This window comes from Rhamphochromis sp. 'chilingali' (assembly GCF_963969265.1).
Source record: "Rhamphochromis sp. 'chilingali' genome assembly, chromosome: 18".
Classification (NCBI taxonomy): Eukaryota; Metazoa; Chordata; class Actinopteri; order Cichliformes; family Cichlidae; genus Rhamphochromis; species Rhamphochromis sp. 'chilingali'.
Window position 1 is genome coordinate 30,536,531 of NC_137945.1, and position 20,812 is coordinate 30,557,342.

At 41.6% G+C, this 20,812-nt stretch overlaps 1 protein-coding gene across 3 annotated transcripts in view; it reads left to right on the forward strand.

Moving 5' to 3' along the window:
* Nucleotides 1-14,857, forward strand: part of arhgap28 (Rho GTPase activating protein 28) — a 35,615-nt gene extending 20,758 nt beyond the window's left edge. Inside the window, exons 7-15 of one of the 3 annotated variants that reach the window (XM_080864536.1) lie at nt 4,886-4,977; nt 5,738-5,815; nt 6,852-7,005; nt 7,089-7,171; nt 9,227-9,436; nt 9,508-9,630; nt 9,881-10,008; nt 10,165-10,284; nt 13,270-14,857. In XM_080864536.1, the coding sequence (XP_080720662.1) occupies nt 4,886-4,977; nt 5,738-5,815; nt 6,852-7,005; nt 7,089-7,171; nt 9,227-9,436; nt 9,508-9,630; nt 9,881-10,008; nt 10,165-10,237 (941 nt within the window). In that variant the 3' untranslated portion in view covers nt 10,238-10,284; nt 13,270-14,857. Of the gene's footprint in view, nt 1-4,885; nt 4,978-5,737; nt 5,816-6,851; nt 7,006-7,088; nt 7,172-9,226; nt 9,437-9,507; nt 9,714-9,880; nt 10,009-10,164; nt 12,003-13,269 lie in introns of those variants that run through there. The other 2 variants (XM_080864535.1, XR_013969545.1) reach the window with 2 other exon arrangements.
* Nucleotides 14,858-20,812: the final 5,955 nt, after the last annotated feature.

Sequence of the window (20,812 nt, forward strand, 5' to 3'; positions counted from 1 at the left end):
GGGAAAGGCTCACTCTCAGAGCAGCTTCCAGTGTTGCTCTGAGTCTGGTTCAGGCTTTGGTCTTGGTTGTGGCCACAATGGAAAATCCTGATTTACACAGATATGCAGTTGTGAGTGGGACAACCTCATCAAGTCAAATCAAAATTTATTTATATAGCACATATTAAAAACAACAATGTTCACCATAATGCTTCACAGTCAGTAAAAGCATGAGACAATTAAGACAAAACAATAAAACAGGACAACAAACAATACGTGACAACACAACAAGCAAGAACAACCAACTAGTTAGAATCAAAAGCCAAAGTAAAAAGATGTGATTTAAAAGACTGGATAGACTCGGCTGTACGAATATGAACAGGGAGGTTATTCCAGAGTCTAGGTGCCACGGTTGCAACGGCCCGGTCACCTCTGGACTTCAGTCGAGACCTAGGTTGTGCTAGGAGCCTGTGAAGTAGTTCAGAAAGATAGCTGGGCGCTAAATTATTCCGATATTTTAAAAGTGAACAAAAGAATTTTAAAATCGATACGACATTTAACTGGGAGCCAATGTAATTTGGCTAAAATTGGAGTTATGTGTTCACAGATTCTCGTACCTGGTAAAAGATGCGCAGCTGCATTCTGAACTAACTGAAGCCGTTAAAGAGAAGAGTGTTGGAGGCCCGAGTAGAGGCAGTTACAGTCGTCCAATCTGGATGTGATAAATGTGTGGATAAGCGTTTCAAGGTCCTTTAAAGGAAGGAACGGCTTTGCTTTGAATATCTGACGCAACTGATAAAAGCTGTTTTTTACCACAGTAGAGACCCGTTTCTCAAGTTTAAAAGAGCCATCCAGGAACACTCCAAGGTTCCTTACAGTGAGCGAGAGATGGCTAGCAAGAGGGCCAAGGGCAGAGTGTGACCATCAAAAACTACGATTTCGGTCTTATTCTCGTTCAGTGTATGAAAATTATGTGATAACCAAATTTTAACTTCATGCAAACAGTTGAACAGAGGTTGCAAAGAAGCAGACACATCTGATTTCAAAGGTGAATAAATCTGGATATCATCGGCATAACAATGAAAGGAGATGTTATATTTTTAAGAAATTAATCCCAACGGCAACATGTACAAAGAGCAGGACCGAGCACGGACCCTTGAGGCACACCACAATAAATAGGGGCAGAAGCCGAGGAGTGTTGCCCTATAGCAACAGAGAACGACCTCTCTGAGAGGTAGGATTTAAACCGTATACCTTTGAGACCAACAACATGTTCCAGTCTTGATAGAAGAATGTTGTGGTTAACCATGTCAAAAGCAGCAGTCAAGTCAAGTAAAACTAAAACCACGGAATAGCCAGAGTCAACCGTTAAAAGAAGATCATTAAAAACTCTAAGTAAGGCTGTCTCTGTGCTGTGGCGACGTTTCAAACCAGACTGAAACTTTTCATTAATACCATTTGCATCTAAAAAGGCCTGAAGTTGTTTAGAACTACCGTTTCCAATATTTTGGAAATAAAAGGGAGTTTGGAGATCCGCCTGTAGTTAGTGAGAGCATTAGGGTCAAGATTTTTCTTTTTCATAATAGGTTGCACAACAGCATGCTTAAAGACAGACGGTACACAACCTGATGACAATGATGCATTCAGCAGAAGTAAGATACAAGGACCAATAATATGTAAAGATTCCTTAAAGAAACGAGAAGGACGAATATCGTGCGGGGAACCAGAGATTTTGAGATGATCAATTATGTCTTTTAAAGCAGAATAAGACACTGGCTCAAACTGTTGAAAGACAGTCAAGCACTCAAAGGCTGGAACTGGGTCTAACCTTATAAACTGAAACTCTTCAAATAAGCCATAAAGTTGTGTCTCTCCTTTTTGCAGAGTCGAAGAGCGTGTCAGGTCACATTTCACTGCGTGTTATATCTGTATAACCATGCACATGACAAATAAAGAATCTTCCTCTGCAGATGATCAGTTAGCTGTTTGACAACTACTCTTTCAAGAATTTACGAGATAAAAGGAACGTTGGAGATTGGCCTATAATTAGATGGGTCAAGGGATGCCACATAGCGATTATTAGAGATAGTTTGGAGGAAGACATTACTGAAATTAACTCAGAAAGATCAATAGGAGAAAAAGACTAAATGGTACTGAAAGCAGCGGTACATGTTGTTACATCTGTGAGATGATCATGAGTAATTTTTTCTCTAATGGTTAAAATGTTATTTGTGAAGAAGTTCATGAAGTCATTACTAGTTAACGTTAAAGGGATGGTTGGCTCAACCGAGCTCTGACTGTTTGTCAGCCTGGCTACAGTGCTGAAGAGAAACCTGGGGTTGTTCTTATTTTCTTCAATCAGTGATGAATAGTAAGATCTTCTAGCTTTACAGAGGGCTTTTTTTTTTATAAAGCAACAAACTATTTCTCCAGGCTAAATGATGATCTTCTAAATCTGATCTTCTAAATTTGTGACACGCCATTTCCTCTCCAGCTTAAGAGGTATCTACTTTAGGGTACGTGTTTGAGAATTATACCAGGGAGTCAAGTACTTCTGATTTGAGGCTCTCTTTTTCACAGGAGCTACAGTATCCAGAGTTGTGCATAGTGAAAGTTAAAACAATTAACAAGATAATCGACCTCTGTTTGAGTAGCCTTCAGGTACCTGCTCTGCTCTCTTTTGGTACAGGCTATTGAAGATGATAAAAGTGGGTGAACTGTATTCTTAAACCTAATTACAGCACTTTCAAAAAGACATCTACTTTGATGAAATCTATTTCCCACTAAACAAGAGAGGCTTTTCAGGAAACACTGTTTCAGTTTCAATTCAATTCAGTTTTATTTATACAGTGCCAAATTACAAGAACAGTCAAGGCACTTTATTTTCTAAGGTAGACCGTACAATAATACATACAGAGAAAAGCCCAACAATCACATGACCTGGTATGAGCAAGCATTTTAGTGACAGCGGGAAGGAAAAACTCTGTTTTAACAGAAAGAAACCTCCAGCAGAACGGTTTAATGGAGAACGATTAAAAACACTGTCCTCACTGCTGGATCATAAAAAATATTTATAACAGTGTTCTGTAATTATTAAGTTATTTAAACATTAATTAATACTTGGAACACAAAACCTTAAAAACTGCTTATTCCAGTATTGAATCAGGTTGGATGGACACATCTGGAAAACAAGAAACAGCTGAAATGAATAAACTGCACTGATACAAAAGGAGGTAAACCTAAACAGAAGACATGAGTTAAATGACTTTCAAAGTAAAACAGGAAGCAAGGTAGCAGGAAATGACTAAAGAGAAACAAACAAGCAGATATTACGGAGATTAAGATAATCTCTACTATAGTAATTAAAAATGTAAAATTAACAATGAAGACAAACTTTTAAAAAAAATCTCAAAAACAGGAAAACTCAGAATAAACCAACAAAACCAAAGACCAATTTCTGATAAACACAAAGACTTCTTAATGTGAGATGTCCTTAACACCTTTATAAAGATCAGTACTTTGCCTTCCACCCGGCACTACCACTAAACCAATAAGGTATGCATTTTAATACCCCAGAGCACCACAAGATGGGAGATCATGTCGTGCTTCAACATTAGGAAGTAAATTCAAGATTGTCCAGCTATATCGTTTTCGTTCAACCACTGCCCCGTTTCAACTACTAGTATCACCTCCTTCCTCATTTAGTATTTTTTTTCCTGTTTGTCACACATTTGTTTCAGATCATCAAACAGTTTTCATTATTAGACAAAGATAACTCAAGTATATATAAGATTGACTGGTTCTGCAATTCTTGGCAGCAAGAACTGCAATCCAAAATTTGTCATAACTGCTCATGATTTTTTTCGCCTCTGTGGATGAAATGTTTATTCTGTTTTTTATTCTTGGTATGATGTTCTCTTTGTGAAATGCTATGTTACACAAACACAAAGACTTTAACTTTTCTCAGATATTTTCTCAAATTTTTTGGAGATCATCAAGATGTGGCAAATTTGAGACAAGCCTTTGTATTGTTTTTGGTCAGCAGTTATTTTCATCTTAGAACTTTTCCATAGATGCGTTCTACCTGATCTTTCTTATTGGTGAATCATGAACGCGCATCTTAACTGAGGCAAGTGAGGCCTGCGTTTCTGTAGATCTTGTTCTGTTTTGTTTTTTGTGACCTTCTGGATGAGTGATTGATTGCACTTGGACTAATTCTGGTAGGCCACTCACTCCCAGGAAGGTTCACTATGTTGTTATTATGTTTTTAAACAGGACCAGGTAGGTTTGGATTAAAATTAGTTTGAGCTGAAACCTGCAAATGTGACTATATGCAAAAACACAGAAGAAATCCAGAAGACTCAAACACTTTCATAGCACTGTGTCGCATTACAACGGTTTAACTGTTTATGCATAATAATTTTGATAATCATCCAGAACCCACAACAGTTTTGCCCTTTGCAGCTACCTTATGAGTAAGTGTTCACAGTAAACCCATGTTGGGCTAGCCCATAGCAGTTTAGCCTTTTGGGCCCCAAAAAACGCGGGCAGCCCATTGTGGGTTTACCATAGGAAAACCCATACTGGTCCTCTTTTGGGTTAGCCCATTAAGGCCCCACAGTAGTTTGATCCCAAGAGGTCCCCTGATTGTCATGGTTTTCAATGGGCAACCCACAGTGGGATTGCTCACCGTGGGTGTGGTTTGCCCACCATGGGACCGAAAGAGCCAAACTGCCGTTGGCTCTAACACAGTTAACTTGGGACTGGATGGGATAAGCGATAAGGGCAGACCTGAAACTATTTTGCTGCTGAAAAAGCCCCATTAGTAAAACCCTGTACTAAAGGATGTATAAATTGTCTCTCAGAACACTCACTGTATGATTGTTTGTGTCTTCCTGTCCATTAGACAGTGGTGTGTTTGGCGTTCCTCTGAACACGCTGTTGGAGAAAGACAGGAAGAAGTTTCCTGGGGTCAAAGTTCCTGTCGTGTTCCAGAAGGTGAAGAACGTGTCCTTCTCTATGTCTAATCAAGTTTCAGACAGGGGATAGATTGCTGGCTTCATTACTCTAAAACTTATGATACTATAGTTTAAGGCACAATCATAATCTTATGTGTCTTTGGGAAGTTCATGAGCAAAAGTGGGTTACTGTTTGGTCAGTAGTTCGATTCTTCAAGTAAGCAAATATTGAACCCCAAGCTGAAGCATCTCTTTACGGGCGACCGTGGCTCAGGGGGTTGGGAAGCGTATCTGTAACCGGAAGGTCGCCGGTTCGATCCCTGGGCTCTCTGTCCTGGTCGTTGTGTCCTTGGGCAAGACACTTTACCCTACTTGCCTACTGGTGCTGGCCAGAGGGGCCGATGGCGCGATATGGCAGCCTCGCTTCTGTCAGTCTGCCCCAGGGCAGCTGTGGCTACAACCGTAGCTGCCTCCACCAGTGTATGAATGTGAGAGTGAATGAATAGTGGCATTGTAAAGTGCTTTGGGTGCCTTGAAAAGCGCTATATAAATCCAATCCATTATTATTTACGTGCATGATGTAAAATGTTTAATGCTTATAGTAAACAGTGCTCAGAGTAGATAAGTGCTGTATAAGTATGAGCCCATTAGCATATGATCTTGGTGACCTAAAGTAGTTGTTTAACTAACAGCTAGCAAAGTTAGTTTACCTTTGTTTACATCTTGTTTAGAAATTTAGTGAAAATAAACAAACAACAGTAACCAGTCACACCTTCCTTTATGTGTGTGTATGCATGCAGTTGTTGTGTATCTTAGAGCAAACAGGCCTGTTGACTGAGGGGATTCTCAGAGTACCAGCATCAGCTGCTAGAGTCAAGGTAACACACACACACACACACACACACACACACAGCTGTTTGTTTCCATACAGAATAGCTGTTGCCACTCAACAATAGTGCCACATCAGCAGTGGAGTAGGAGGAGAAGTGGAAATCAGAAGTACTGTACTATTATATTATTAAAAACTGTGGTAAAAGCTGGCGAGCCAGCTGTGGTGCAGCGACACAACACACCATGTAACAAAAATGGGGAGGTGCGTGACCTGCAGAAACGTTCAACTTTGGCACACTATACCATTCATGAGGCACGTCATGCACTGAAAGTCTACCTGCAAAAAGCATCTGTTGTTGGTTGAAGGGAGTGTCAAAAACATGTGGTACAACCAGTCTGTGGGCTACTATCCATTATCCATTTGAAGAGCAAAGTTATAACACACAACAAGCTGAAGTGAAACCGAGTGTGAAAGATTACCACTGCAGCCAGTCTGTAATTTTTATCTTTGGTTATCTTTCCACATCTCTTTCATTCGCAGTGAACTGCCTGTCACTCCCTTCCCTGTTCCGTCACATTTGTCAACCAATCAACATTTGAACAGTGCATAGGTTCCCTGCCTTCATAGTTAGGATGTTGGATGACTGGAGGTGCATCATCATGGGCAAAGCAAGGTCAACATTCCCAGATCCTCAACCATGAACCTTAACCTAGCTCTAACCCGAAAGCCAACCCAACACTAGTCCTAGTTTTTAGGTAACAAACGAATGGTTATTTTCTACATCAAGTTGTTTTTCTCTTTAGATGATGCTTTAACATAGCATAGTACTAAGGTCAAGACAGCAGCTAAGTGGTGTTTGTTTCTAGATTTTGAGATTGTCTAAACTCAACATTGGTCCTCACAAAAGATGGACACACACCCTGACACACTTTAAAATGACTTTTTGCATTCTGGAAAACTGAGTATGTCTGCCTGTGTGTATCTATGTCTCTCTGTGTGTAATACCTACCTGTTTTTGTCTGATTCTCTGTCTGTATCTTTCTCCCTGCTGTCTCTCTGTCCACCTCTCTGTTTGCTTGCAGTGCCTTCGTAGAGAATTAGACAGGTGCTATGAGGGATTTGACTGGTCTGCGCTGAGACAGGTGGACGCTTCCAGTCTGTTGAAGCTTTTCATCAGAGAGCTGCCAACCCCTCTGCTGACACACACACACCTGTCCACCTACCACTCTGTACTGAGTATGTGTGCACACATACAAACACACATTTTCATCATTTAAATGTGTTTGCATTACATGAAGTGTTTCTGTGTGTCCCTGCAGGTATCCCCTCTGAGCTCCATCAGGTTCAGGCCCTGCAGCTGCTGACGTTGCTTCTTCCAGAAGCCAACAGAGAAATTCTGAGAGTAAAGCTTCACCCAGACATTGTCTACACACACAAATGAGAGAGAATTGGGCAAACAGTGAGAAGCAGAAAGAGGGCAGTAAACACACAGTATACATATGTCACAGCCTAAAAGAGCATGGGACAGCACGTTATAGGGAATCTTTTAGTTTTACAGAAAATTTAATATCATTAAAATATACTCTTGTAAACTCATTTAAGTCTTCACTTAACCTTCATTTATCGACAGACAGACAGACGATCAGCTAGGTGAGTGACTCCAGCAGATCCCAGGAACAACATTGGAGATCTCTGTCCAGATGAGTGCAGTCCTACGAACAGCTAAGAAAATGCACAGGGCCCTCAAGCTCCCAGGCCTCATGTAGAAGACCTGAGCTTGACAGATAGACCGCCCGCAGATGCGAGAGGTCCCCCACGCTATCCAAACCTACACACACAAACACAGACACACACTATATTGCCAAAAGTATTCACTCACTCATCGAATCATTGAGTTCAGGTGTTCCAATCACTTCCTTGGTCATAGGTGAATAAAGTCAAGCACCTATGCATGCAGACTGCTTCTACAAACACTTGTTGAAGAAAAAGGCTCTCAAGAGGTCAGTGAATTCTAGCATGGTACCATGATCAGATGCCACCTGTGCCCACAAGCCCAGTCATAAAATTTACATAAAAAACAGCAGATTTAGATTAGGTATATCCCTAGTCTTTTCACTAAAATATAATTTAGTTTTAGTCCAGATTTAGCCACCTAATTTTTGTTTTTGTCTTGCTTTAGTTGAGTATATATCTTTAGATTATGGTAGACTAAATCTGAAGTTGATTTAGGTCACCAGATTTTAAGGTGTCATTGTGTTGGTACAAGTGAGAGTTGCTCTACATGTCTCCATATGTCCACAATTCTCTTCCTCCAAAACATTGACATTTTGTCACATTTTCATGAGAAACAGGGTGCATAGGTGTTAGCTGAACCCCTGTCTCTATCCCTGTTTGTCAGCGGCAGATCAATTGTGCATGTCTAACCTTACTGCACAAGATTATTATTTCTGGCTCACTTCCTGCCTTGTCTCAGAAGAAACATTTTCATCTCGTTTTTATTCGTGGACGAACGTTTCGATGCCTTTCATTCATTTTTATTCAGTTATTGTCTTGTTTTTGCTAGAAAAAAAGTTTGATGAAAAATATAATAAAAATTAGTCAACAAAATTAATACTGCTACTAAATATTCCATAGTCAACTGTGCAGCGTCAATGGATGCTGAGGGACGTTGCCAATTTTCTAGTGAATCACTGCAGAGCTAAAGCGATTGTTATGGTTTTCTATTATGAATACATTATGGATTTATGAGATTTGTAAATCATTGCATTCTGGACCAATGTGCAGTACTCACAGAAAAACAACTCATCAAAGAAGAGAACTTCACAAAACAAAACCCCTAACGTAAACCTAAACTAAACTGACACTGAAAACTAGATACTAGGAAACACGGCTTGAAACATGACGGGAGAAAACACAGTACAAAGAGAGAGTAGGTTAAGTTAACCATCCAACAACAAGCAAGGGTAGGCTGAGGACTAAAATACACAGGTAGGATCACGAGAGGATTAGGAAACAGGAAGAAACACAGCTGGGACAAATCAGACATGATGCGATGAAGGAAGGCAAAACTAGATACACTGGGGTAGGAGACAGACTATCAAAATAAAACAGGAAATGCACCACGCACACACAGACACGGACTCAGAGACACGAGCTTAACATCCCAATAATACTGACACAGTACAGAGGGAACATAAGGACAGGGCCTAGACAGGAGACATGACTGACTGGGGAACAAGAGAATAAACATGAAGACCTAGAAATCACAAACCCAGAAGAACTAGAGATCTAGAAATAAAAAACAGAAACCAAACCCTAATAGTCATGAACCCTGATGAAATCAAAAAGAAAAGTACAAAACCTAAAACACTGGGTCACCAACCCAGGACCATGACAGACTTTTTTTTTTTTAGAAATCGCACATGGTTGCAAGAAAACCTGTTTTTTGTGGTTCCAGGCTCTGCTGGTCTTCCTCCGTATGGTGGTCTCTCATCAGGATCAGAACCGTATGTCTCTGTGGAATGTGTCCATGGTGATGGCACCCAACCTGTTCCGTCGTCACCATGGAAACAAGCGCTCAATTGCTAAACGAGATGAGATGGAGGAGGCAGTGGGTGGAGCTCAGCTGATCCGGTTGATGATCATTCACCAGGACTTGATTTGGACCGTAGGTTTCAGGACACACCTGCACAGTCTCGGTGCCCCTAACCCCCGATGACTTCTCGTTCTCTTTGATAGGTCCCCAAGTTTCTACTGTCTCAGGTGAGACAGATGAACCAGGTGTCCATTCAGAAACAGCTTGGCCTGAGCTGGACCAGTAGACTTTTGAGGAAGAAGAATGACAAGAATGAAAGAGATCAGGTGAGACAGAGACCAGGGCCAAGGAAGACAGAGACTAGGACCTGGAAAGACCAAGAACTGCATGAGATGGGCACCAAAACAAGGTGAGACAGAGAACAGATAAGAAGAGAGAGAAATCAGGTTTGATACAGGTCAGGACCAAAGGAGATGGAGTCCAGAATCAACTAAGGCAAAAACAAGGTTAGTCAAAGACCACAGGCATGCGGGGCAGAGTCCGGGTTCAGCGTGCTGTCTGTTTGTGTCTCTGCAGATCACAGAGCTGTGTGAAGGTGTGATCAGAGTTCATGCTCCTCTACACACCAAGATTTCCATGGTGATACAACTTGAGGAACAGACAACAGCCAAGGACATAACGTCCCGCTTCGAGTGTGAGAACAGGTGACAAAATCTCTCTCTCACACATAGATGCACATTTATCCAACTTCTGTGAGGATCCATACCTATGGTCCCCACCTGTTCCCACACTGAAGGAAAATCTGACTTTTATTTACCATCCCTGTCTTTCTCCTTCTGTCTTTGTTTTTCTCTGATCAGTCCAGTTCAACATCTGTATGAAGTTGGAGGAAACATATGTGAGTCACATTATAACATCATGATAAACACCTGACGGACTGGATGTTAAATATTAAAGCTGTCTCTCTGCCTGTCTCTCAGGTGAGCGTCGTCTTCATCCTGACTGTGTTCTGTTGGATGTTTACAGAGTTAATCCCCACTGTGATTGGCTAATTAAACCCTGACAACCTGTCTCAGAACCTGTTTCAAGTGTCTCACCACCTCTCTCATTAATGCCTCCCCACCGGTCGACACATGCACTACCACCTGTCTCATTGCCCTCACTCCACGTCTCAGCTCGTGTTTTTTGCTGTCACAAAAACACTGGCACCAGCCTCATCACATTTGTGACAATCTCTCCCACAAGTGGATCCAAACTTCCCTTTATCATGAACCACTTCCTTTGTGCATACAGCAGCTGTTGGCATGACATCACAGTAACATTGTCCTTTATCGAACAATTGTTCAGTCTGTTTTTTTTTTTTATCTTTCTGAATTTGGTTTGTCCTGGCAGATTAGTTACATCTTCTCCTGCTCCGGTCTTTATTTACTGCTGTTGTTTCTGTACATCAGAACAAATGTATTTATTAATGATGCTCATATTAAAACTTGAATATGTACTGATGGCAAGCTGTCTCCACCTGCTGGTCAATGTGTGTAATTAAAGATGAAGTCTTCTCTCTGTTTATCTGGAAAGCAACAGAGATGAATGTAGAGAACAATGTATGAAAATAGAGGATACACCAATAACATCAAATAATTTAATGTGAATAATAAGCAGACCATACAGTATATAATGATACATAATGTATCACTGAAATCAGAGCAAACACTAGGTTCAAATTACCACCGTGGTTTGTGGGCTCAACCTAGTCATCGAGGTTACTAACCCAGTTGCTGTGAGCTTAAAGATTCTCAGAACTACATGCATTCATCTCTTTTAATTTCTTACTGCATGACTTAAACTGACTTAAAACAGCGTTTTACTCCTCATTTGTTTTTTATCGCTTTAGACCTTTCAAGTAGAAACCTCTATCACAAAATAATTTAGTATAGGCCCAACATTGTAATATTAGTATATACATACACTGGCATCCTCTTGCCCTGCCACCATCAAGTGGTTATCAGTCAACAGCTCTGTTCTCCTCTTCAATCAAGTGTACAAGATATGCTGTAGAGCTGGTCAAATGTGATTACTAAATTTAGTCACTGAATTGCAGCCTATGATGCAAGATAGACTTATGGTACAGGTATGGGCCTTTTTAGGCTGGCCATAGGCCTTCTTATCATCATCATCGGCTGAAAATCTCAAATCAGAGCGACAGGAAAAACTGTGGAGAATCCATAATCTGGTGCCTTGAAGACCATGAAAGGAGGCTAACGTGGATGACTGCAAAAATCTTTTCTTGGTTAAGATTTCCTTCACAACATCTAACCAAGTCCAGAACAATCTCAAGGAGGTCTACAATCAAGGCACAGCTTCATGAAATGGAGATGGAGAAAACTGAGTGTTTACAACAAGGTGAAAACCTCAAAACCAAAGAACGCATTGGGTTTATTTTTGTGACCTGGAAGCAAAGTCTGTGTTTTATACTGACTGTGAGAAAAAAACAAGTAAAGGTGATGATCACATTCAATGCAGCTCACTTCATGCCGGTTTATTTTTAAAGCAACAATTCACAACAACAGTTGCTTCAAGGTGCACTGAAGAGAGGTCCTCATACTCCACAATGCTGAGGGGAATGTCAGTGTTATGAAATGTCCAAGCTGGAGCTATGATCACAAGCCAGAGGTCATTAGCTTAGAGGCCAGAGGACTTTTTTCTCTGATTAATCTCTCTCTCTCTGTTAGAGTGTGTGTGTGTGTGTGTGTGTGTGTGTGTGTGTGTGTGTGTGTGTGTGTGTGTGTGTGTGTGTGTGTGTGTGTGTGTGTGTGTGTGTGTGTGTGCGTGCGCAACAGCAGCAGGGGTAGGATATAGCTGAGTTATCTAAGCCGGGTAAGTCGGCAGCATAAAAAAAAAAAATCACATGCCATGTAACCATGGTGTCAGAGATGTTACCATAGTGATAATCTCACACATCTCATCTGGAAGCATTTTGTAGTATCACAGCACTTGTAGAAAATCGAGAGGCAGCATCGATCACCAAACCAGAACTAGATATGATGGGCTTGCTAAAAGTCTAGTTCCTTCAAATTCTTCACCATTTAAAACATTCGAGTGTAACAGCAACATTCATTAGGCCTTTAGAGGACCTGCTGTCCAAGCCAATATTAAGGTGGCTAGAGTTCAACCAGTATAAACGATACAGTATTACAGTCTAACACAGATTCACCAAAGCATCATTGTCAGTGGCCAGAGGTCTTTACTACTTAGACTTAGTTCCTCCTACGCCGGGCGGCGCATCGGGCAGCTAGTGATCTCCATCGATGTCGGTCAGCAGCGACTGCTTCAGCTTCGTCGACAGTTCTCAGATCGTCCATGAATGTTCGACGCCATGTGGTCTTTGGTCGGCCTTGCTTTCACTTGCCAGTGCGTGGACGCCATGTCATGGCAATCTTAGCTGGGCGATGAGGCGGTAGGCGTAAAATATGGCCCGCAAAGCGGAAGCGCCTTTCTGCAACAACATCGGCTAATGGGCGGGTGCCTGCTCTTCGTAGGACCTCCTCATTTGTTATTCGGTCCCGGTAGGAAATTCTCAGGATTCGCTGCAGGCCACGTTGTTGAAGCACGTTCAGGTGTTGAATAATTGCACTTGTTGAGCGCCAGGTTTCACTAGCGTAAAGTGCAGTAGGGAAGACGATAGAGTTCAGTAGTCTGATCTCGACCCTTACATTCAGGGAGGTCGAGTTCCAAATAGGTTGGAGTCTTCGCAGTACACCAACTGCCTTCCCTACTCTGGCGTCGACATCCCGATCAGAGACCCCGTCATTCGAGATGATGCTGCCAAGATATGTAAAATTCTCCACCTCTTCAGCACGTTGTTGGTTGATCATGACAGGAATGCGGGCACGTGCATAGCCAACTCGGAGTACCTTGGTTTTTTTGGCGCTGATTCTTAATCCAACTTTCGTCGCCTCCCTCTGCAGGGCCGCGGTCAACCTTTGGAGGTCTTCCTGAGTCGAGCCCAGCAGGGAGATGTCATCTGCGAAGTCCAAGTCAGTGAGATTACGCGCTTCGTGCCAGGGCACACCGATGCCAGCTTGGTCAACTGATCGTCGCATGATGAAGTCAATTACCAACAGGAAGAGGAAAGGGGATAGCACGCATCCTTGTCGGACGCCAAGAAATCTGTGCAGCCGTCATCCGTCCGGACGCAGCAACGGGAGTTGGAGTAGAGACAATGAAAGGCATCTACAAACTGCTGAGGGACTTCATAGTGGCGTAGGATAGCCCATAGAGTCGGCCGGCGGACGCTGTCAAAAGCCTTCTTGAAGTCAATGAAATTAATAGAAATCTTCCTTTGGTATTCCAATGTTTGTTCAATGATCATGCGAGGGTGAAGATTTGCTCGACGCATGACCGGCCACTCCGAAACCCAGCCTGCTCTTCTCGCAATCGTTCGTTCACTGCGTGTCGTAGCCGATTCAAAAGAGCGAGGCAAAACACTTTCCCGGGTACCGACAGCAACGTGATGCCCCGCCAGTTCTTACAGTCACCCAAATCACCGTTAGCCGATAATGAGATTCACTTGCTGTTTCCGTAGCAGTTGGAGTTTTTACAGGGTGGGGTTGCTAGCCCCACGCCCAACCCTCCTCCTTTCTCATCTTGGGCTTGGGACCGGCAATGGCAGAGTTAGTCTTTATTGAGTCTTTATTGTTCCAATATTCTCATGAGATGCATTGTGCTCTGAATGCTCTGCATATGAGAAAGATGGGAAAACTCTCACATTGACAGTGGATCAAAAACATTGCAGAAATATATAAATTTAAGGCATATCCTAGTAGCAGACAGACAGGCAAAGCCATGTCCCATGGTTCCAAAACAGGGCACCAAGGTTGAAAAACAGCTTGCACTTAAAGATGGACAACTACTGACCCAAAGAGAGCACCATAAAAGACTGGAATGTCAGTTTGGGAAAGCACAGCGCAACCAATTCAGAGGGTGCAGTACTTAAGTTAAATATCAAAAGACCTAGAAGAGAGAAAGCCAGATCTCTCATTACCACCATTACATGTTCCAGTCCAATTAAACCACCTTTTGAAATTTGAATGTGAGATAAAAGTTTTAAAGGTCACCTCAAAATATTTACAAAAACTTGATCAATGTCCCAGAAATTTAAATAATATGTATTTTGTTGTTTTTTTTTTAATCTATCAGCTAAACATCAGAAGTTTAAAAGAAGAAAAGCAAGAGTCTCCTAAAGTATTTTATTTCCCTTTTTTTATGGTAGTACTTGTATTCACTGAAGTGAAAAATTAAGTACAGAGTAATTTGGACACTGCAACTTAGTGTGACTGGGGACTAACGCTTTAGTGGGAAATTTACACCATAGCTACACTGTAACCGCAACCCCCTCTAAAACCCTGAGGCGAAACTTGACGTGGACCTCCCTGGAAATCTCCAAGTCTACAAATATAGTGACTGTGTAGTACCGTCTATTCCTCCTGTGTAGGTCTGACTACCTTCTCCCATGCAATTTATTGACATTTTAATAACATGCAAATATTTCATAAAGCTTAAATTTGAAATATGTTGGTGTTGGGAAAAATTATTTATTAGACATTGTACATTTATTGCGAAGTGAAGCTCAATAAAAGCTTATTGTTAGTTTTAGCAATATTCATTCACTCCTTCATTTTTTTTTTTATTTTGGTCTGGTCATAGCAAAACAAGGCATATTAAAATAGAAAAAACTGTATTTCAGGCAAAAAGGGTGTAGGCAGAAATTATGCTTACATGAGTTATGAGTCAGCATCACCTATTTTAACATAATGTCCACAACAACAGCACCCCCCAGCGGTCATAGTAAACACAGCAGAGAAAAATATCTTGAGTGTGTGACGCTGTAACGGTGCCATGAGGTAAGTCTGTAATTTACCTGATAAACCAGGATAAATTTCCTGTTTTTTGTTTGTTTTTTAAGATCACATAGTGACATTCTAGCCACTAATGGAACTTGTTTCTAATTAATTATTATAGTGACAGATGGTAGCTCTGCCGTTTTTCTAGAGTAATTCAAATGAATGCTGTAAATAGAGGTGTAATTACTGTTTGGTGTCCATCCGTGCATTCTCTTCCAATTCAGGGTTGGAGCCTGTCCAGCTACCACACACACCCTGGACAGGACAGGGCTAATACATAGAGACTGACAACCATTCATACTCACACCTATGGGCAATTTAGAATCACCATTTAATCTAAACCCGTTAACTAATTGATATTTTCACCAAATGGTCTTTTCTGTCTGCCAGTGTGTCATGCAGTTTTCAAGATTAAAGACCTTTGCAAAGAAAAAAAGTTGCCTGCTCCAGCTCCTGGAAATGCATATAACCTTCTTATCAATAATATTTTCAGACAGCAATTAATTATTAAAATTTTTAATAAAAAGCCTTCTGCCTGGTTTTATACCTTTTGTCTTTCTGTAACATAGGCCGCAAACCGACATTTTCCCCACAACTCCACCCATCAGCTCGTCTCAATCTGGAGTCGACCTGCATACATCCTGTTCAGTCTGTCAGTTCTTTCGCACTTACTGCTGTTGAGGAAACACTCCCAGGTTACCTGGTGATAGTCACAGTTTAGCGTGGGCAGCCGGATGCTCAATATAAGACAACATCATTATCTTATAATTACATTAATGTACTTTGTTTCCTTAGCTCAGAACTGCTGGAGATTGTGTTCACCCTCAGAGGGACATATCTGAATTAGAACTGATAAACGGGTTTTAAAAGGAGGGAGCGATGGACACTGAGCATCATATCAGTCAGTGTAGAAACAGGCCGTAAGTTTCAGGACCAGGGGTAATTATTTGCTTGTCATCATTTTTGATCTGACTCAGGGGTGCTGGCTTAACTTCTCTTCTGGATACATCTCTCCTTTACATGTAGGTCACAGGTGTAGAATTGAATCGAATCGAATCGAATTGAATCGAACTGAATTGAATTGAGTACTGTGGCTTTATTGTCTGATTGTCTGGGTGTCATAGCGGAGACAAAAACTGATGCCCAGATAAAGACACCCAAGGACCCAAAGGAAGGATGCAGCAGCAGGTCTCTCTCTTAAAGATCTAACACATGATGAGCTCATACAGTGGCAATTTAACGTTATTAAAACAGCAAATAGCTTTTATAGGTGTGGTTAATTTTAAGGTTGACTTTCAAAAATGGCACTCTTTTCTAAACACAGAAGAAGCTCATTTCAATATCAAGCAGAAAAAAAACGAAGACATACGTTTTGTTTTTTTATTTTATTTTAAAAATCAACACAGTTAGAACTAACCGTGTGTCGCAAACATTTATAGATCAGTCCACCTGCTTGTTTTAACTATTCTCCTTTCTGCCTTATAGGTAAGCCATAGGGACAGACAGAAAATCTCAGATTTCCCACCTCGTACACCTGCGTGACACGTTCATATTGACCCACAGTTGTGTGAAGCTGTAAAGTCTGAGTCTTTAATGAGGGTCTGTCCAGCTTTGGATTCTGTTAGTATGTGTTTGAACTGACCTGAACCTCCTCTCTGTGGGCAGAAGGTAAAAAGGGTGATAAAGTCGTGCGTGCATCAATCTTGCAGAGGGTCTGTGTAGCAAATAGTCAGCAAGAAGAGGTGAAAGAGGCTGATGGCAGTGAAGAGAACGTGGAAAATAAAGGTTTTCTACCACTTTTGTGTGAAAATGGTTTTAGGGTAAATGTAGAAGAGGGATGAATCATAAAACATTTAAATCAATAGCCCACATAGCAAGGAGGTCTGGCCCGGATCTGGTGTCAAACCGGCACAACACAGCTGGCTGACTTCTGGCATGATAAGACGTATGTCATCAGGATATGGGCCAGGTGGCATTGATGGCACTGTTTATGTGATGGCATGCCATATCTGGCTCGATTGTGGTTAGGTGTATGTGGCCCAGGCTCATAGAAAACAGGTCTGGCCCGGATCCGGCATCAAGCTAGCACTTCTGACTGACTGGTGTCATGGCAGAGTGTATGTCAGCCAGATGTGGACCAGGTCTGGCATGATGGCACTATTTATGTTCCTATTTTCCTATTTTAGTTAGAAGATCCAAATGCCATGTTGCAATACTATACTGCTATGGTAGCCAACGTTTCAAATGCAGGTTTGACAGGTTTGTTAGTGTACACTTTATCCAAAACCTGGTGACGGTTTACTCATTGTTACCAGTGGGTGGCTGTAGCTCAGGAGGTGGAGCAGGTCACCTACTGATCGGAAGGTTAGTGGTTCCGATCCCTGGTCTGCATGTCAAGACTGTGAATGTGTTTGAATGTAGTTAGGAAGCACTCAATTTAGAGAAAGTATGTGATTGGATGAATGTGGCATGTTGTATAGAGCACTTTGAGTAATCTGTTAGACTAGAACAGGGTTATATAAGAGTCAGTCCATTCACTGTCTGAACAGAGTTTTCTTATGTTACTTTTGCACTGTTTTGCGTGTTCTGGCACATGTTGTTATTACATGGCTTGATTAAGGTACACATTAGGCTGACATCTGGGGCCAGAGCTGAAACTGTTCTGGGCCAGCACAGGGCCAGCAATGTGTCTACAACTGGCCCGTGGCTGCACACAACTTACACATGGCCCACATAACGCAAAGAATGATGGCCCTTTGGTGGCCCAGATCAGATTTGCCAGATGTGGCCCACACATGGGCCAGCACAGGATCACCAGTGTGTCTGCAACTGGCCTTGTGCTGGCCCATGTGTGGGCCACATCTGGCAAACCTGATCTGGGCCACCAAAGGGCCGTCATTCTTTGCGGTATGTGGAGAAGGACAGTCTGTCTGCAGAGCTCGCTCAGCTTCAGAGAAAACTAAATTTGTGTGCACTCTGCCAAAAAGTACAGTGGACAACCTTATTCATGTTAGGACAGCCTGCCTAAACACTGTGTGAAAATCAACTTTTGAAACAGGATGCAAAGACAGCCAGACAGCAAATCAAACAGCTGATGGCCCAAATTTCACTGATGCGCACCAAGTTGGACTAATGTGAGATCCAAGCTGGAGAACTCACTGACGAAACAGTGTCACACAAAGTGCAAACGAGCAGCGCCACCAAAGAATAAGGGCTTGTTCAGATCAGGAAAAGACCAGCAACTTTGAGATGAGCCGTCTGAAAGAGCAGCTTCAGCAGAGGGACAGCGAAATCCTGATCCTGAAATGGGAGAAGGACAGTCTGTCTGCCGAGCTCGCGCAGCTTCAGAAACATGAGGCCTCTCTGAAACAAACTATGTGGAATGAGAAAACACAGAGAGGGAATCTGGAGCAGGAGAATTAAGTCCTGGAAGAGCAGAAAGTGGTGAAGGGCACAAAAGAAATGCAGAAAAAACTGGATGAGCAGAGGAAACAATTAGCGGAGGCTAAGACAGAGACAGAAGAGGCGGCAACCCCAGATTCCTCCTCATCAGAAAGCCTCAAGTTGTGTTAGAGCGCAGAGAAGAGCAGTCTCAAAACACCACCAACAACAGATAACCACGTGAAAAAGGCACTCAAAGAAGAGACAAAATATATTGAACTCGCAAAGAAAGTACGAAAAGGCAAGACAACAACTGAATGAAGCGCAGACAGCACTGTCGAAGGAGAAAAAATATTTTAAAGACACAGAGAAGCAAATTCATCAGTCAAAACAAGTGTGAGAAGAAGTGCCGATAGTATTTAAAGGTGAGGTCAATCAAATACTGGAGACAAAGGCTGAAATATTAGGACTGGGGAAAACACTGAAAGTGGGGGGAAAGTTGTGTGTCAACAGAGTTATTCAGTTGGTACAAAATGTCCTTAGAGAACATTGAACAACTCAGCCTGACAGTATACAATGAACTCCATGACAGGTGGCCTCCTCCAATACTCTTAATGAAGTCAAGTGACCCAATGGTTGATTAAGTATCATCAAAACCTTTAAAAAACATGCCAAATTTGTCACGGTTCTGGGTCCGTTGGACCCAGTATTTTGAGTTCATTATGTTTTGGTACTTTTGCATCATGGATTTTCCTTTATGTTTCTCTGGTACTTGGTGTTTCAGTTATCTTGGTGTTTTTCTATATTATGATTTATGATCTGATACTGTTGTGATTATGATTATCATTTAGTAGCCTTTGGTCAGTGTCAAGTCTGTCTCTGTCTAGTCTGTGTCTTAGTAAAGTGTGTTTTGTTTCCTGTTTTACTTTGAAGGTTCTTGTTCCTGTCTGATGTTAGTATGTGCAGCTTTGTTCCCCCTGTCTCGTTAGCCCTGATCTCTCCCAGCTGTGTCTCCCTCCTGTTGCCGATTTCCCCGTTACTACCCTGTGTATATAAGCCCTGTGTTTTCCCATGCTCAGTGTCGCGTCGTACCATCAGTTTATGCCTGTGTGTTCTTGGTCTCAGTGGTCCGTCCTCACTTTATGTTTGTTTTCCTGCCAGCAATAAAGCTGAGGTTTTTTGAGTTACATTCCATTTTCCGAGTCCTGCATTTGGATCCTCATCTCTGCCTGCCCGCACACAGAGCCCTGACAAAATTGAAGAGACAAAATATGATCACGCTAAAATTTAACTGACACGCGCACGCGATTATGTGACAAAACTCTTAAACTGGCTTAAAATATTAATTTAAATTTTGCATCTAAATTGAATTTTAAAACTAGAGTGGTTGAAAATAACCACTCTTCTTCTCCCATCTTCCTTTCCTCATTGCCAAGTGGCCATGGCAGATGCCACCCCGTCCTAGAGCCTGATTCTGCCGGAGGTTTCTCTCTTTTAAAAGGGAGTTTTTCCTTCCCACTGTCACCAAAGTGCTTGCTCTTAGGGGGTTGGAGTTTTTGTGTATTTTTGTAGGGTCTTGACCTTACAATATAAAGCACAATATAAAGGAAGTGTTGTTGTTGTTTGGCGCTGTTTCTTAACTTAAAATGTCCAATTACAACAGGACATTTTAAGTTAAGAAATAGCGCCAAACCACAAAATTAAATTAAATTAAATGAAAAAAGCTTTGAATTTGTGCTTCGTTTCATTTGCTATAAATTTGCTAAAAATGTAATATCAGATTAGAATAGTGTGTCTCAATATAATGTATCATTGGTCTACAGGATGATGCTGTGATACATGATACATTTGAAGTAGATGTCATAGTAATGTCTTTCTGTATGTGTGAACAAACCAGTGGTGAAAAGACACCAGAGATACGCAAAGAATAACTGATGTTTGAGGTTAGCTGGTTAGATTCGTCTAGATATTCTACTTTCTGTGTTCTATTGGAAAGGACCGATTGTATGCTTTGCTAACAACTGCAAATGTGACAAATGTGTTACAATAACTATGTGTGTTGTTTTAGCAGCAATAATAAATGAAAAAACGCTGAGAATGACTAGTAGTAGGTGACACTGAATGCTTGCCGTGTGATGAACTGTTACTACCATTGATTGTGTGTTTTCTACCATAAACTGAGAAGCTACACTTTGTATATTCACCAGAATAGAGGAAATAAAGTACC